Raw genomic sequence first — 19,055 nt, 5'->3', positions numbered from 1 at the left:
AGTAAAAAAGCTTGCATATTTCCTCACTTTCTGTTAAAAAGTCTGAAATTTTCATTTTCAAGATAGGCAAAAAAATAGGGTCAGATCCAGTTTCCTCCTAATCTAAGTCTACTTGTGCTCAAGTCCCTTCTTCCTTTACTTCTGAACCATAACCATTAGACAGAACTAGTGAGCATAATAAGAAACCAGTTGAAGAATGTTTGCTTTCCCTCTTCAGACTCATCATTACTGAATTGGTGATAGTTCCTTGTGATATATGAAAGGTTTTCTTTGGATTTATGATTTGGTGTGAATTTACAAACAGGGTTACTCCTGGCAAGTACCAACCAGGAGAAATGTCACTGATTAAAACATACATATTTTGTTTCTTAGTGATTGCATTCTGATAATATTTTGAAAGCTTAATGAGTTGTGGTACTTTCTTATCCTTGTAACTAGCAGAGACTTAGAACTGTGAATTAAATAAATTTCTACTGAAAAGTCCAGGTCAGGGCTGAATAAGACAAAATAAGGAGTTTACTAACTCCAAGTGCAGTTTCTTCTGTGCAAGCTAACATAAAAGCATTGCCCAGGCAACAGACACAGGAAATTTGATACCAAATCAACTTTTATCAGGAGAAGCAAATTCCAATTCATAAAAATATCCTGACATATGCACTTCTATGCCTGTTGTGATTTAATTCCAGCTGGCAACTAAGCACCACAGAGCCAATCCCTGAGAGAACTCCAGGGCTGAACTAAAGACAGTTTAATGGGTGAAGAAAAGGCTGCATGCGCAAGCAAAGCAGAACAAGGAGCTCATTCACCACTTCCCAGGTGGGTGTTCAGCCACAGCCGGGACAGTGGGGTCCATCACGTGTAACAGCTCCTTGGGAAAACCAAGGAATTACTGGGGAATGCCGTCCCAAACACAACAGTGTTCCCTCTTCCTTCTTGCAGCTTTATATGCTCAGCGTGATGTTCTGTGGTGTGGAATATCCCTTTGGCCAGTCTGGGTCAGCTGTCCTGGTTCTGATCCCTCCCAGCTTCTTGTGCACCTCTTCACAGGCAGAACAGGGAACCTGGAGTCCTTGACTTAGAGGAAGCACGAGTTAGCAACAACTAAACCATCAGTGTGATACTAACATTATTCTCATACTGAATCTAAAACACACTCCTGTACTAGCTACTAAAATGAAAATTAGCTCAATCCCAGCTGGAACCAGGATAATGGCCATGGCCATAGAAGTATTGCTGGTATATTAATCAGATTTTTGCAGATGTAACCTAGTTGTCAGCTGGGAGACTCCCCCCTTTCCTGCCCTGAGCTATTGACAGTGAGTGGGCTGAGGAGCAGGTGGAGATGAGGAGAAAGCATATGCTCCTCCATTTCTGCCAAAGCTTTTTCACATATTTTCTGTACTTCCACTGATCTGTTTAGTGGATTTTCACTCCTCCCATACTAAACGGAGGATGGTGGCCTATGGACAAGAGGGAACTTAACAGTGCTAAAGCTGATGTGAAAGTTTTTCTATCTGAAAGGCAATGTTGTAGGAAAGACAGCCTATTTTATTAGAATAATTCATGTCGTTGGGAAACAGCAGATGAGCTTTTGGGCATACAAGCTCTTCTGGGGAAGGTGTGCATATGTTTTGTTGAATGATAAAAGTTTCTATCTGCTGAAGTAGTGTTCATCATCCATGGTTAACTTAAACTTGCCTTTAGCAAAGAATATGAACTCTTTTGAAAAACCCTGAATAAAACTGAGAAGAATTGCATGGAAAAGATTTTTTCTTTTTACAATCTCTGAAAGGTGGTACAAGGTCAAGATTGCAGCATGCTGGGCAGTTTCTGCACAGGCTACATGCAGACTGTGTATACTCTGCAGTTTTCCTCTCACAGCCCTAAGTGTGCCTTAGTTTTCACACCATGGAGCAGCTCTTGAATGCAGGGTTTGCTTCAAACAGCAGATTTCTCCACTGGGATGGTTATTAGGCTGCCAGTTCTAACTAGAAGTTACAGCATTGTCATTGATCCATGTTAGGATCGCACTGAATAACTGCAGCACTTCACAAAGGCCGTGAGATATTGATCAGGTGATAACCAGCAGCAGCTTTAGACCTGGGCCAAATCCAAGGGAACAGTCCTGATGTGAAAGGACATGTATTGTGCTCAGTGAGGCATTCTGTTGCCTGAAACTGTGGACTTAGTGATCCGGGACTAAATGAAATAGAAACAGTCCAGTGAATATCCAGTGTTACTCAGTCACCCAGAGACATTATGATAATACAGCACTGTGGAGACATAGATTGTGACTGAAATAATTGTGACTGTTAATTTTCAGCCTTGTTGCTAATGGACATTCCTCTGGAAGTCATTATAAAGATGTAGGGAAACATAATTTGAAAGACAATTACTTTTATTTAACTCTAGACTGAAAGGCAAAGGAATTTATGAGGTTTGTAACTCTTTGATGTTGTTTCTATAAAATGTGTTTGTTTCCATAAACAGGCACATAATATCTTCACACAGAAGAGTCAAAGGAATGAAAATCTGGCTTCATTCTTCTTTTTAGACAAAACATAACAGCATAACATTGTGATGAAGATCTGGGAGGCTTTCTGCTCCATTTTAGTTCTTCTTCTTAAATGTCTGATGGCACACCTGGTCTTCACATGTCAGTTCCTACAGTAATAAAACAATTAGTAAGTATATAGTGGTAGAAGTTTTATTTCACATATATATCAGATCCTGCCAGAAATTGCTACAACTGAGCCACTGCATTAAAAACTTATGCTTATGAAACAGAGAACAGTAAGAAAAGAGCACTATATGTAACCAAACAGCAGGTATGCACCTCATGTTGCAGTAATTAGTTTTTGATGCATGAATTGAACTCTAAGAAGAATAAACATTAACAATGCATTAAAATTTTGCTTTAATTCAAGGCCTTTTCATGTTCTGTTATTAAAACTGTAATAGTTTATAATTCATGTTACCTCAAAGTTCACGAGATGCACTGAAACAAGGAAATAAATAAAAAAAAGAGGACTGCTTTAAAAAGCTGATTTGCTTCAGAGGTGTGCCCAGCTGTTTCTCAGGGGCCAGAACAGTGCACCATTGCTGCCCAGGGCTGCAGTGACCCCTTAAAGGCTGGCACATTGCAATGCAGCCAGTCTGGTTGGTGCCATCAGGCAGCATTCCTGAGCCAAACAGGCCTCTGGAGGGACTGAAGCTGCCTTGGTGGCCAGCAATGGGCCAAACCTGCAGGACACTTTCTGGAGACTGCTGTAAGGATCTGCTTGGCTTTGTTTCCACCAGCCTCAGTCTAAATCTTGGTGCCAGCATGTAGAACATTTTAGGTCAGCTTTTGAATGTGTGTTCAGACAGAGCTGGAGAAGTGCACTGGACAGGTGATTGTAGTTGGGTGGCACTTTGTGGTTTTGAATTCCTGTCTTTGCCCTTTCAGGCACAGAGGTGGGAGCCACTGTGACTGCCCACGCCAAGCATGTGTAAAGCAAACCAGGAGCAGATTGCTTGCAGCAAAGCACAGGACACAACAATGGGCTCTTCTCAAGAATCTCTCTCCATCCACCTACTGTGCCACCCAGTATTGTCATGCTCATTTCTTGACTGCTTTCCCAGGAAACTCTGCAATCATGATCATTATGAGAAATGTTCAAAAAATGAGCAGATGTGGCACTTTGTGATACAGGTTAATGGACGTGGTGGTGTTCAGTCAAAGTTGGGACTTCATCATCTTGGAGGTCCTTTCCAACCTTAATGATTCTGTGATTCTACAATACTGTTATTTTTGAAATCTTTCTGCACATCACTGATTGCTGATTTCCTGCACAGGCTTTTCTGGCCTCTCTTGACTCACTACATCTATCTTTGGGCTATAGCTTGCTACTTTAGATGTTTGAATTTATTATTGAACTAAGAAAAAATAATTGCAGTATAGGCTGTTTGTGGGATCCTCTTGAATATCCAGGGGATATACAGTGTATTTTAGTACACTGTACTGTAATACAGATCAGTACAGTGTACTAAAATTTCATATTGTTTTGCTCAGAAAAAAGAGTAACATTTATCTTGCAATCTGATTGGGTTTTTTTTCTTCTCCCCCCCCCCCCCCCCCCCCCCCCCGTGATTATATAAGAATAAGATTATGTTAGAGGTCCAATATAACAGGAAGGGTTGAGAGCTGGAGGGAAGTGGACTGGAGCAAAAAAAAACCACTGCAGGGCTATGACTTAATTGGGAGCAGGTGGACAGAAACTGAGCATTCCTGAGTTGAAGCAGAGGAGAAATTTCCTTAGAGTTCAGAGATCAGAACTGTTTAAAGATCTTTCTAACTAGAAAAAAAAAAAATCCTTTGAAATGGAAATCCTGAACCTATGCTGCAGCCTCAGTGATGTGCTGTGGATCTGTGGAGCAGCCTTTACCAGATGCAGGATGTCTCCTTCAATCCAGTGCTTCCAGCCTCTGTTGTTCTTTTCACCTTGCTGAACACAGACCAGTTTGTCACCATCCCAGGTCACCAGGGACTGCATGAATCAGATAATTAACTCAGTTACATTAGCCAGAAATTTATGAACATATAAAAATAAGTTCAAACAATGTGAATACACAATTACAGTTGCTTCCTATCATTCTCCAACTTCCTCATAAAAAACCCCCAAAGCATTTAAACAAAACCCAAATGCATTCAGGATGCCAACAGCGTGACAGAGGAGAGCTTTTGCAGTGCTTTGTTGTCATTTCCATGTGTTTCTTCACATACATGTGGTCACATTAACTGGTAAATTGTTGAGTGTGTGCAGCTACTGATGCAATAGAAGCAAAGAGCATGTTTTCCTTGCTGTTTAAAGCCATTAATGAAAACGGGTTTTCATGAGTGAAGACTTGAAGGCTTGTACTGCAAAGTGCAATGCTAACCTTTTCTAGCTCTGCATAAAGTAACAAGAGGAACAGTACGTTGCTATCATCTCATACACTAAATTTGTTTGTATATTTTAATGCACTTTCTTAAATGTCTGATGGCACACCTGGTCTTCACATGTCAGCTCCTACAGTATTAAAACAATTAGTAAGAAATTTAAAGAGGTGTGATCATAAGCTAGACAAAGTGGCTGACCCTGCCTGAGCAGACAGGTTGGACCTGGTGTTCTCAGGAGATCCCTTCCACGCTCAGCCATCTCCTGGTCTGGCATGATTCAGTCTAGCAGCAGCAGACAGGGTTTGCTGATTCTTGTCCAGGAGCAGGATAACCCTCAGCAAGGAAAAGTTCTCTTCATAGGCTGAATTATCTGTCTACAGATGTGCCAGGGTACATTCAAAGCAACTTTGTTGGAATTGCTGTGCATTTGAACCACTGTCCTTTTGGGGAGTATTTAACCATGTATCAGACAAGTCCTTATTAGACACCAGTTACAGTCCATGGAAGCTCAGTTATTATAAAGCTCCAAGCGTATTGGGAGCTTAATTCATTTTCTAGTCCAGCACTAGATGATTTATTTCTCTTATGAGGGAGCTTTACATTAATAATGAGACAAAACTCATTCCATTTCAGTTAATTTCTTTCTTATTTACGGAATTTTCAAGCTACATGCTCTTTAAATTATCCATGCCCTCTTTACATTTAAATGTTGCCTACCAATTTTATTACCTTCATCTAACTTTAATGTGTTTGAGGCATTGTTTTGTTAATAGAATGACCAGAAAATACTTTTAGAGCAATTCAGAAAGTAATGGCATGTCATTCGTCCCTTTTCCTTCTCCTCTCCGGAAACAAATTACATGATTTGTTTAGAAATGAATATTAGGCAAAAGTAATTAAATCAGGTAGGGTTATAAATGCACAGTTCCTTCCTTCCTTCCTTCCTTCCTTCCTTCCTTCCTTCCTTCCTTCCTTCCTTCCTTCCTTCCTTCCTTCCTTCCTTCCTTCCTTCCTTCCTTCCTTCCTTCCTTCCTTCCTTCCTTCCTTCCTTCCTTCCTTCCTTCCTTCCTTCCTTCCTTCCTTCCTTCCTTCCTTCCTTCCTTCCTTCCTTCCTCCCTCCCTCCCTCCCTCCCTCCCTCATTGCAGAGCAAGGCTTTTGTAGTGGTGATGAGCACTGGCAGAGCACTAATTGATGGGTTTAAGGAGTGATGAAACTAATGAGTCCTTAGATCCTTAGCGGTGCCTTCCACTGATCTGAAGAGGTGTGGGAGCAGTGTTTTTAAGCATAGACTTTGTCACAGGAATTAGTTCCACTCAGTGCCCACTGGACAAGGAAACAGAAAGAAAATTTAGATATAGGGATGTTCAGGATAGTGAAAAAAAATGGGTCTTACTCTTTGATGGCTTGCAGTGCTGTGAATGAGAAATAATTCGGAAGAAATCATAGGAATTACACTGCACAAAGTTAGTTTGAGAATTAAAAGTGATCCATGGTGAACAAGCCTCATCTTCTGCTAAATTTGTGTCCCTCCAGTGAGGGAGGATGTGAGTTCAAATATAAACATGTCCTTTATGCTGCCACTTTTCCTGTGGCAATTGCCAAAACAAACAGGTCTTGTTGACAGAGAGTTTTGATCTCAGCTTCTCAGAGTTTGGCAGCTGCGAGCTGAGTGGCAGAACAGAGATGTGGAAATAGAGGTGTGGAAATCAGCAGAGCTGATAATGGAGATTCAGTGAATGATGACCAAAGGAGGAAGGGAATGCTGGATTAGCAAGGCTCCGACAGGGGTAGCCAATGGAAATTTAAGATCTACTGGCCTTTCTACATCTGAAAGTGTTGCTTAAGTTTTTAGGGTGAGAAGAAAGTAAAACAGAGGCAGTATTGATACAGAAACATGAAACTGATTTCAGGAAGTGAATCAGTGCTCGTGTGTATTGTTTTCCTCCCTGACTTCTCTGAGAGAGCCTTGGTTGATTCCCTCAGGAACTGACTCTGCCACAGGAGGTAGGGAAGGGGTACAACATGGCCCTTAATACAGGTGTTATCCACAAATCTCCCTGAAAGGTGTCTGAACAAATGGCCACAGCTTCCTGGGGCAGTTCTGAGCTCAGGTAACTCCAATTATCCCCAAGGCAGTGAAGCACCCACTGCTGGCCTCCCTGCCCTCCTGCCCTGCCAGTGCCCTGCCACGCTCCAAGCTTTGGCTCACATCTTTTTCTTGCCCCTTCCCAAAGCTCCCCTAGCAGTAAAAGATGAGTGCAGGTTTATTTTTAACAATGTCTAACTGTTAAACTGCCTGGCTGAGACTGCTCAGTGCAAACCCAGTCATCCCAAAATGAAAAGTTCTATTGATGCAGTCCTAAATTCACAGGGATCAACCCCCAGTTTCCTTAAGGAGGATGCACAGATAAAAATACAATTTTGCTGCTTTCTAGATACATAAGGTGTATGGGGAAAAGCTGGAAAAATCCCCCACTAGAAAAACCTAATTAATGATTGTCCTCATGTATCTCAGTAGCCATCCTGATTTGCATTTCTAATAAATGCTTGTAGCAGGAAAGAAAACTGTCTCAGGATGCAAATTACTTCTGCTTTATAAAAATCCTCTGATGTCTGTGAAATATGGGGGGTTTACTGAATGTATTCAGCTGATTTTGGCAACTGCAGGCTCCTGGTGCTGAGTGCAGTATGAACAGATACCAGGTCCCAGGTTTTTACCTTTACCACTCGGTTATCCAGTCCTTTGGTGTGCTCCTCAAACTCCACTCCCACAGTGTAATCCACATCATAATTTCTGAAAGTACTGAGTGTTTTGGTTTTAAAATTGTCTCCATTTTGAACAATCTCCTTTGTTTGTTTCAAGTGTTTCGCAATCTTACGAGTTGCAAAATCAATACCTGTCAGAAACCGGAAAAGAGAGTGAAAATTCCAGTATTTGCTAACGAAAATAAAGCCCCACAGCACTTAAATTTACACATTAAAAAATAAAGCAAGTGAAACACAGTTCCACAAATGCTGCTTTTACCTGCAGCATTTTTCAGAGAAAAAGATAATTTCAAATAAAAATCATCTTGTGTTTACAGGTACACTTTCAACTTGAGGCTCTTCCACTGATAATAAATTTATTTATTAATGGGATATCTGTGTGAATGTTGTGAACATACAACCAGGAGTGAATAGATGCTGGTGTGTTTAATCACCTGAATTTTTTCAAGAATGTGAAACGAGAGGGGCTATTAAGCCTGACAGTGCCTTTTTGCCTCACTAAAGAAGGATCTCAGAGTAATACTCCTTATCAGAAATTCAACATGTTAGACTGGGTATGTAATCAAGGGAGAATAAGTATGTAATCAAGAGGACCTGGGTGTGTTACTTTTCTGATGAACCTGTAGTCTGGGAGCATACGAGAGGTTAATTAATTAGCTTAAAAGAATTAAAATTATATTAATGATAAAAGAAACAATCAAATAAAAAATGAAATCCATTATTGTTTGTTAGCAGACACACAAATAAATTGCAGTTCAAAAGGAGACAAATTCAAAGTCAAAAGTCAAAAAAGTATCTGTGTAGAGCAGTTGACAGTTTCTGTTTCATATTCCATGAACATTTCCTACAGTGCTGATCTCCTTGACACCCTTATTGTGCTCATGACGAGGACTAACATGATAATGCACACAGCTGCTTGGCACTGGAAGCACTGCTGTCACCAAAGGGACAACATCTCTGACACGATCCCAGGCTGCCCAGCCAGCCCCCAGTGCCAGCAGCATCACCATCTGCAATAAATATTTCTGACCAGCTGCCAGGGAATCTTACTGTGGTGCTGTATGCAAATGAAATCACCTCCCATGCCTCTGCAGAGACTGAAAGGTGGGTTTGGTTTGCTGGCCATCCTCTGGTGCTTTCACGTGGGCATTAATCACTGCCAGCCCAGCAATGTCCCTCTCTAATGGAGCCCTTTTCTTTTGCTAGATTCATTATCCTACTTGGGAAGTACTAATCGAATTGAGTAAGAGGATAGGCTTGAAAAAAAATGTGACTTTTAAACATGGGGAATAATGGTCTTGCTCAGTATTTATATTCAAGACTTCTTGGGTATATTTTATCTGCTGTGGTGGATTAAAGGTATCTCCGGGGCTGATTTATAGCCAGGCAACATAAAATTTAGTTCTCTCTGAGGGAAAAAATGTCTAGACCTCTAAAGAAATGCTATTTCTGACTAATATATTGGTGTTGTAGCTCCTGGAGAAAAATCAGGGAGGTTTTATTAAAACATGGTTTTCATAACTGCATTTTGAACTATACAAGCAATAAAAATGATATGTAGTTCTATTATAGTATATTTAAGTACTTTGTAACATGTTCATGATAAAATCAAACTTTCTGACTTAGAGGGCAAAACTAATCTTTAATTAAAGTATAGAAATGTGTATGTATTAATTAAAAGGACAGACGAATTTTAAAAAGCCCTCAAAACCTCAGCGTGCTTTGAATCTGAGTACATTAATACTTAAAATATCAACAAAATGTAAAATGGTGGGAAAAAGAGCAGAAGAATATCTTTTCACCCTTTTCCTGCCATTTCTTTCTGAGAATCACCTACAGCATATGCATCTTTGCAGTGGTTTTGGTGTTGGCTTATTTTTGCTTATTCATTGGCAGTTTTAAATTACTATAGCTGATTGTGTATATATAACTTATGGTTTATGTATGCACATATGCACAAAAATCACTTCAATTAATTTATATCTTTCTCCTGAAATTCAAGACATTGTCCTAATCATTTTCCCAATCATTCTCATTTTCAAGCACTCTCTCTTTTTACCCCTCACAAGTGTATATGCATATTATTTACAGATGTCCCTGAAGTTATTGAGTTTTTGTCCACAAATGCAGAAGCTAAAAACCATGAATAGTGAAACTTGCCTTTCTCTCTTAAGAGAGTTAAAGCTTTGAGAAAATTGCAACTGCTTTCAGTTGTTGATGAATAATGATGAGAGTTTATTTTATATATTTATATATTTCTTCTATTTCAATCTGAACAGATCAATCAATTAGGATGAAGGTTTTTTGGTAAAACTAGTAGAAAATCAGTTTAAGTATCAAAGTTTTCATCTCTGTACCATAATTAGTTCAAAGCACTCATTAAATAATGGCATTATTGTTACCTTACTGCTATAGAATATCTTATTCCTCTTTAACCAACTTGTGGCTCCACTGTTACAGTACGAATACACCAGGAGTAAAAAAGAGCTTTTAGATCTGAAAACTTGTTGGTGTGGGGCTTTTTAGATCTGAAAACTTGTTGGTGTGGGGCTTTTTTCCCCACCTGTATCTGTTTCTTCATTTATCTAAGTAAAGAATAACATCTCTGGCTACAAGCCTTCATTTGCTTATATATTTAGATCAGTGCAATTTTGAAAACAATTACTTGATTTGTAATGTGATTGGCAGGAACCCTTATGCCACAATGTACATTACAGAAAAAGCTCCTTAATTTTTAGAAGGATTTGACTGACAATTGAACCATTTTCTCTTGATATAATTAATATTTTGTCATTTACCTAAAGCAACCATGTAGCCTTCAAAGTTGTCATTGGTCACCATTTCCCAGGTCCCATTGTAATCGGCAGGCATGGTGGCGAGAGCCTAAACCCAGCTTCAGCTCAGGAGGAGAGGCTGGAATCAACCTCTGCTCAGGGAATCTTTTATAAACCTTTCCAGATCTTTTTTTCCACTCAGGTTTATGGTTTTGTAGATAATGCAGTTGAAGGGGTAGAGTGATAACCCTGGAAACTTTGCTTTCATTGACAAAGTTCAGCTGAACAGTTGGCAGACAAGGAACAATTTCAGAAATATGGAGTATTACAGGATATGATTTTACAGTGACCTTTGTAGAGAACTGCTGGCTATTATGGGATACCTTTGAAATATATTGACATCGTGGCAAATTGTACAACCCAGTTAAAGTTTCCAAGGTGAATTGGCTTTTAGTTCCTTTCTACGTGTCACTTTTCCCTATGAATTTGAGTCTACAGAGCTGACCCATCCAGAACTCCCACTTAAAGCTTATGGAAGTCTTGAATGTGAAACAAATGTTAGACAGGGCAGGAAACAGAATACTCCTCTTCAAAATATTTTTGCTTTTGTTTGATTTTCAATATATCTGCCATATACCAATAGGTGTACTAATACTGACTACACTTCCATATTTTTCTTTTGGTTTAAGAGCAAGTTTAGCAAATGTAAACAAAATGAAAATCAATCATATTTAATATCAATTCTGCCCTGAAAATGATTTTGTAATTCCTCTGAAACATGTCAGTTTGCATTGGAAATCTATTTTATACATAGTTGTGGAGAAAAACATGGATTTCAGTTGTGCAGATAAGCACATTCAGAATGTGTCAGAATGGCGAATGTGCAGTCAAACTTTATTGGAATTTAAAGTAAGTACTAAAACCAAATTAATTTAAGATAAGGTTTTGTGTTATGTGGCTTCAATCAGTCAAGATAATGTACAGATGGCTCTACAGAGACAATAACTGAAGTGACCAAAAGTAAAAAACTTCTTGAACTCCTTGCCTTCCTCTCCTTTTTTTTTTTAATGGTAATATTTGCTAGAAAAAGTATTAAGGTCTAGATCTTCTACTCAGGAATAAATAAAGGGAAGAGTTACTCATCTTATGATTTCTCTTCTATGCCTTTACTTTGTCAAAATTTAAGGCAAAATTCCACAAATGCTTAAAATTTGTACAGGGATTAAAAAAACCTTCAAAGCAAACCCAAAGGAAGTTGAGAGTTTCTGGGAGTTGAGTTCTTAAAATGCCTCAACTTAAGGAGCTAATTTAAGACAACGAGAAGAAGTATCCTGATCTGTACTTGTAGGAGCCCTGAAGAGGGTTTTCAATGGGGCAAAGGCAGAGGGAACGCAGTGACTGGGAGCTGGAGCTGAATTCCTGTGGGAATGGCCCCGGGAAATGACCTGCAGCCCTGGCTGTGGGGTGCACTTGGTCTGCAGAGCAGTTTATCCAGGGAAGCTGACAGCTTTACACAGGATGAGAACAGCTTTCTGAAACCTGTCTCGTCTCCAGCACGATTTATTGGGCTGATCACATCTACAACTGATGTGTTTGTTTCCACTCTGCGAAATTCCAGATGGAACTCTATGAGTGATGCCACATTGAAAGTGAAAATTAAACCCCTTTTGTTCTGTAGTGTATTATGTAATACTTCTGCAATATTTGGATTTTGCACATCTTTCTTAGCCTCTGTGTTGCATCAATGTCAATAATACATTACTACTATTTACACATTTTATGTATATATAAAAAGGTCCTGTAAAAATGAGAATATATCAGACTGTCTACAATCATCTCCTAGAATCAGAGCAAGTGCTAGAAGCTCAAGGCAGGACATTTTAGCTGCTCACTGATTTCAGTTCTGACATAGTTTACTTCCTGTGTAACACATTTTGGTGAGGTGGGGGAAGAGACTGAAGCTGTGTCATGTGACCATCAGCATTAATGTCCATTAATAGAGTAACAGAAGGCTCCATTGCTGTAGATATGCAGAGCTAGGCACATTCTGAGCAAATTAATTATGACATGAATGCATCTTTTGCACAAAATTTCATAACTAGTTAACAGCATAGACATATACTTGTACAGCTTTTCCCCACAGTGTTTTGGTTTTGCTCATCCCTTATTAATTCTTTTACATTTTTCTCCCAATAAATGTATTTTCTAAGCACGTGTGTATCCATCAGCCTAAATTAGCATTTTGAGCCTTTTCAGGTAAAAATACAACCAGGAGGTTTACAGACACTACATTTAACCAATCAGAAAACTGGCTAAGTAGGGAATTAATAAAACATGAAATATTGACTTGACAGAGTTCTGTGATGCTTCATGAGCTTTAAAAGAGTGTTGCACTAAGGTCCACAAAGAGAATATTCAGTTTATGAATCAATATCTTGAGAGACAGTAAAACCTCCACCACAGCCAAATGCCTGCCTAAATCACAGGGTGCCAGGGCACAGCACAGGTACTGCTCACACTATTGCCTGAAAGCCCTGGGTGCACAGTTCCAAGTCTCAGCTCTGCCTTGCAGTTACACTGACCTGCCTCTCAACAAAGTTTAAAATTTTTTACTTATTATCTACTTAAAATCTTATTAATTATTCTTTGTGCTTCGTATTTATTGCTTATGTACTCTATACACAAAGTTTTTAAATGGCAAAAGAGTATTACCTTCCCATGGAAAAACTCTACATTTGGAGAAATGCAGATAAGGTGCCCTCTCCTATGTGCCATGACTGTCTTGTTCTCAGCACCTTTTTCTTGCAAAACCACTTGCTAAAAATGAAACACTGAGCTCATATATTTTTTTTCAACACAGGGCTAAGCTATATGGCTGAATACTAAGTCTGTGGAGATAAAGCAAAGTCACAAAAAATCAACTTACTTCTGCTAAAAGCCTAAATTACTTTTCCAGTCTTTATCTGTGTGTGAAGAAACAAAGATGGCATTGCTTGCCTCGTTCCTATGAATCTGGATTGATTAGAGGCAGTTTGAAAGGAAAAGCTCTCATGGAAAACACCCAAATGCTGTTTGTGTGGAAGAGTCAGCAGTCATGGATGCTGCTCCCAACGCTTCCAGTTCCTCCCATTGTGTCTGAGACCTGCCCAGAGAGAGATTCTATCTGGGTAGGTGAACAAAGCTCTTTCTTGCTGTCTGAAAGAGCTGCAAGTGCAATCCCCTTGGAAAAATTCTTCTGTCAGAGCTCTATATAAAGCACAGCAGGACCAGTCAAATGGAATTTTCCCTGTAAAGTTTAGGGGGATGGTGTTTTGAAGAGTCTGTAACATGCTTCCCACTCTGCCCTTGCCTCATTTAATTTTTCTTTTAAATTATCCAATATGCAGATATAACACAGGAGAGAAATGCCTGGTACTCCCCCAGGCAGCCCCTACACTCCTCATGCTTGACAGCTGGGACTTTTGCCTGTAGTTATTTGGTTGTTGTTTAACACATGGGAATATGGCAAACTGCGTAAGTTGTTCTTAGCAACTGAATCCCCCTGAAGGATTCAGACAGAAGCAGCATGGTCACAGACACCTATTATTATTTTTAACTTGTTAGCACATTGCACTCACTAGGTTTATTTTTTTATTTTTTTTATTTTTTTTTGAAAATTAATCTCTTGCAATGTAGTCAGTGATGGCTGCTGCTGCAAAAGCTGTCAGAGGTGCTGTCCCCACAGGCTGGGGGCTCTGTTCTGCACAAACACCAGGAGTCATGTTCTGAACGCCAGGAGTGCTCTGGAAGGAGGCAAGGGGCTCCTTGTCCATGTGTGATGTCCTGCAGGGACCTCACCAGGATGTGGCAGGAGGAGAGGCGGTGCACAGCAGGAGGGGACAGAATCCAAAGGTTTTATTTGCGAGAGGGGCTCAGCAAATACGGTTTGCTGGCCCATGTGGGGGTTGCCTCCCCCCAGCATTGACTGGCCCTGCTCTACCTTGGCCATCCCTGGCTGATCCCAGCCTTTCTCGCTGGGTCAGGCACACTCAGTATGAGCAAGCCCCCTTCAGTGCCTTGGAGCTGGAGGTTTGGCTGTGACTCCTGGCCTTTATTGCTGTGCTCTGCCCTCCTGAGAGGGAATGGAAGGATTCTGGCCAGTTGCACATAGAGTTCTTGTTGCCCAAACACTTACTATTTGGTGTCAGTTCTCAGCTGATCACGCCAGAGCAGAAATCTGCAGGGACACACTTGTTGTTGACACCTAAGAGAAGGGGGAATTCCCTCATTCCCGTCTCAGAACAGGAACTTGTCTGACGCCTCGTGACAAACCAGGGACAGGGTGCAGATGCTGTGGGAGGATGAGGGTGTTGATGCCAGTTTGGGTTTTTGCCTTTTTTTCTTTTCTATATTCTCTGTCTCCTTCGTGCATATATCTGTAGCTCTGTCACCTATTCTATTAGTGACAAGTTTTCCCAGTACTTGTTCCATGGCCCTTCCCTAGGCAGGAATAAAAAGCAAATCCCAGAGCTCCAAGCTCTGGGAGGTACAAGGCCCCTGTGCTGTCTTGGCTCTTCCTGGGAACCAAAGCTGAGAGCAACTCTTGGAGATCCATTTCATGGACAGAGCACAGCCAGTGCCCAGGGGGGCTCCAGAGAAGGGGCTTGGCCTGGGGAGGATTGCATCTCCCCTTGTCCTCCTAATTGGTGCTTTTATCAATTGTGCTGATTTCCTAAAACCTATAACTGTGTACTCATCCCTGTAGGGGGCAGCTTTTGTGGACATCTTTCCATAACTTCCCCTGAAGACCTGCAAATAAAGATCTGCTCTCACATTACTAAAATGATCTCGAGTTTCATTTCCAGGATGGGAAAAAGGCAGCAGTGTACACAGGGTGCACAGAGGTCAGTTATGCCAGTTCAGCACATTTTGTGTTTACCTTCAGCAAAGATGCACAAAATATGCTTTAAATCACTCTTAGAAGTAAAGTGAGTGGTTTTCAGCCATTGAGGTTTTGTCTTTTTTCAGTCATTTTCACCTCCCCTGCTCCATCTGATTTTGTTGATGGAGTTGGGTGCAGATGTTACACACATTATTAATCAAAAGCCTCCCTCCTCTCTTAACTAAGGACTTTAGCTTAGCTTTTAGAGATTTCATAATGCCACTTGTGATTGTGTTAGTGATAACATAAAAAATACTGCCTTGAGAACTCACTTTTATTAAGGTGGTTTACATTTTGAAATATTATGCTCTAGAGAACTATTGGCCAGTGGATAAAACTGACCAACCTTGATTTTTAAAATAAATGAGGAATACTGAATTTATTTGTTTGTTAGTTCTCCTGAGCACTTATTCAAAGCTCTTTATTCAGGCTTCGAGGAAGCAGATAAAAATCATCAGCCTTTGTGAAATCAGAAAAACTGAGGAGACAACATGGTTTGGCCAAGGTCATGAAAGAAGTCACCAGGCAGAGCAATCAGTGAGCAGAACCTTTTACATTCTGCATTAAAGCCTTCTGGACTAACTCCAGCGTGGATGGAAAATCTGAACCCCATTCAAGTGCTTTGTCATTGCCATTAAGGCTGGTTAAATTTTCCTTTAAAAGATTTTTTCAGAATGTGAATTCCCTGCATGAACTATGCATTAATATCTGTAACTGTAATCTATACCTTAATTGTATTTATTCTGTGGCAAAGTTTTGTAATTGCAACTGCCACTTCTTATCTTTATCAGTTAAAGTTTGTTTTACTTAGACATTGAACTGGAATACTGTTGGATAGATTTTGAATTAGAAGAATCTATAGAAAGAAGTCTGAGGTTTTTTCTTTGATACTTCCACAACAAGCACAATTTAGCTAAGAAAAGAGTTATCTCCTTTAGCTTGTTCATGCTTGACCATCAAAGCTGAAATGCCATTTAATGCAGGGCCTCTCGTCCATTAGAAGAATATTTTAAAGATTCTTTTTGTCCGACAGAAACAATCCTCTTTACCTCATCTGAATAACTCTTTTAGAGATACTTTCAAATATCTTAGGCCTCAAGTTTCCACATAACTCATAAGTGATAGAATTCAATGACAGAAGGACTTTGCTTCCAGTTCTACAATCCTGATGAAGAGAAAAGGTTGTTTCAGCTGTTGCAATTAGTGCCCAATTTTGGGTTCACTGTAGCCATTTAGAAGGAGGTTTAGAACCATTCTTGTGGTAACTCAAGGAGTTAAGGCTAGTGTCCCAGAGGGCTGTATGCTGTCTCCAGAGCTACTGATGGAAATCCCCACCAACACTCAGCCTGTGTTCCTTCACTGTGCTGCTGTCAGTGCAGAGCAGTTCCAGAACTATACCCCTCTCCAGGAAAATTCCTGGATAGGTGAGTGTGTCTATTTCTGCTTTCTTTTTGACATAAATCCCTTTTAGTGCTTCAGATAGAAAAAAATACCAGCTCAGCAAGCCAGCAGCAAATTAGGGTAACTGTGAGTCCCCTCATCCTGTGTTGCTGCACCTCTCAGAATGTCAGGTCATTCTTTCCTGTTGATTAGGGGACCCTCAGTGAAGTAAACCTCATTAATCTGCTCCTCTCACAGCACTGTGTGGGTAATTCTTCTCTGTCTGCATCTCCAGCCCCACAACAGCATCCCTGCTGTGGGAAAGGCTCTGGCTTTGTTCTACCCCACCCTGTTTGAGGAATGAACCAGTGCAACTCTCCAAGGCATCCTGGAACATGAGAAAACAATTTTTTGTAGGTAACAGTGGCATTTAGATATCTGTCTGATCTTTTGGTGGATTCCTGGCTCTAAGTTAGCAATTTTTTGATAGAAACAGTACTTAGGATGAAAATTTAATATTTAAAAAAAAACTAAGTTGAAAAATCCCAATATTGTCTGCAGTAGTTCAATGAGTTTGTCCACTCAGTGCTGTTAAAATGCAGCACATGTGACACTGCAAGCTGGCTCCTAAGGCATGAATGTAATCCATCAGTTATTGGGGATGGGCCAAGCAAGACAATCCAAGATACATGGCTGAAATTAAGATTTCTCCCAGACAGGATTGGTTCTTAATAGCAGGGATGCCACGTGCTTTCAGCTACTGGATGCACATGCATGCAAAGCAGGGGAAGGAGCATTATATCTGTTTTATTGACATTGACAATGGAAAAGTAATTTGAGATAAGGAATTGATAAATATGGTAATTTCACTTTTCAGTAAGATGTACCAAGTACATTTAATATAGAAGAAGATAAAAAAGAAAATAAAGTTTCCTAATTTCTATATTTTAGATGAAAATGTATAGATTTAGGTAGAGATTTACCTATACATGTATCTCTCTATATAATATAAGAGAATGGCAGGCTGTCTTTCACTAAAAGAGTAAAAGAAAAGAGGAAGGAAGGAAGGAAGGAAGGAAGGAAGGAAGGAAGGAAGGAAGGAAGGAAGGAAGGAAGGAAGGAAGGGAAGGAAGGAAGGAAGGAAGGAAGAAGGAAGGAGGAAGGAAGGAAGGAAGGAAGGAAGGAAGGAAGGAAGGAAGGAAGGAAGGAAGGAAGGAAGGAAGGAAGGAAGGCAGTTCGGAGAGGAAGGAAGGAAGGAAGGAAGGAAGGAAGGAAGGAAGGAAGGCAGTTCGGAAGGAAGGCAGTTCGGAAGGAAGGAAGGAAGGAAGGAAGGAAGGAAGGAAGGAAGGAAGGAAGGAAGGAAGGAAGGAAGGAAGGAAGGAAGGAAGGAAGGAAGGAAGGAAGGAAGGCAGTTCGGAAGGAAGGAAGGAAGGAAGGCAGTTCGGAAGGAAGGAAGGAAGGAAGGAAGGAGGAAGGAAGGAAGGAGGAAGGAAGGCAGTTCGGAAGGAAGGAAGGAAGGAAGGCAGTTCGGAAGGAAGGAAGGCAGTTCGGAAGGAAGGCAGTTCGGAAGGAAGGCAGTTCGGAAGGAAGGAAGGAAGGCAGTTCGGAAGGCAGTTCGGAAGGCAGTTCGGAAGGCAGGAAGGAAGGAAGGAAGGAAGGAAGGAAGGAAGGAAGGAAGGAAGGAAGGAAGGGAAGGAAGGAAGGAAGGAAGGAAGGAAGGAAGGAAGGAAGGAAGGAAGGAAGGAAGGAAGGAAGGAAGGAAGGAAGGAAGGAAGGAAGGAAGGAAGAAGGAAGGAAGGAAGGAAGGAAGGAAGGAAGGAAGGAAGGAAGGAAGGAAGGAAGGAAGGAAGGAAGGAAGGAAGGAAGGAAGGAAGGAAGGAAGGAAGGAAGGAAGGCAGTTCGGAAGGAAGGAAGGAAGGAAGGCAGTTCGGAAGGAAGGAAGGAAGGAAGGAAGGAAGGAAGGAAGGAAGGAAGGAAGGAAGGAAGGAAGGCAGTTCGGAAGGAAGGAAGGAAGGAAGGCAGTTCGGAAGGAAGGAAGGCAGTTCGGAAGGAAGGCAGTTCGGAAGGAAGGCAGTTCGGAAGGAAGGAAGGAAGGAAGGCAGTTCGGAAGGAAGGAAGGAAGGAAGGAAGGAAGGCAGTTCGGAAGGCAGTTCGGAAGGCAGTTCGGAAGGCAGTTCGGAAGGAAGGAAGGAAGGAAGGAAGGAAGGAGAAGGAAGGAAGGAAGGAAGGAAGGAAGGAAGGAAGGAAGGAAGGAAGGAAGGAAGGAAGGAAGGAAGGAAGGAAGGAAGGAAG

General features: G+C 40.8%; 1 protein-coding gene across 1 annotated transcript; it reads right to left on the bottom strand.

The window, feature by feature from the left end:
* Nucleotides 1-2,610: 2,610 nt before the first annotated feature.
* On the bottom strand, nt 2,611-10,559 carry RBP2 (retinol binding protein 2). Its single transcript, XM_053986441.1, has 4 exons — nt 10,487-10,559; nt 7,641-7,819; nt 4,428-4,529; nt 2,611-2,664 (listed from the first exon to the last, which is right to left on the bottom strand). The coding sequence occupies exons 1-4, from the start codon at nt 10,557-10,559 to the stop codon at nt 2,611-2,613; spliced, it is 408 nt and encodes a 135-aa protein (XP_053842416.1).
* Between the last annotated feature and the right edge of the window lie 8,496 nt (nt 10,560-19,055).

Source organism: Vidua macroura, chromosome 10 (genome assembly GCF_024509145.1).
Source record: "Vidua macroura isolate BioBank_ID:100142 chromosome 10, ASM2450914v1, whole genome shotgun sequence".
Lineage (NCBI taxonomy): Eukaryota > Metazoa > Chordata > Aves > Passeriformes > Viduidae > Vidua > Vidua macroura.
This window is presented reverse-complemented; position numbering and strand designations above follow the sequence as displayed.

Excerpts from the sequence above, each read along its gene's own strand:
- RBP2 (XM_053986441.1), bottom strand. The coding sequence starts at position 10,559 with ATGCCTGCCGATTACAATGGGACCTGGGAAATGGTGACCAATGACAAC. Across the intron at positions 4,530-7,640 it reads TGGATAACCGAGTGGTAAAG|TCCCTGGTGACCTGGGATGG; the intron begins GTAAAAACCTGG and ends TGATTCATGCAG. Across the intron at positions 2,665-4,427 it reads AAGGAGACATCCTGCATCTG|GAACTGACATGTGAAGACCA; the intron begins GTAAAGGCTGCT and ends TTATTACTGTAG.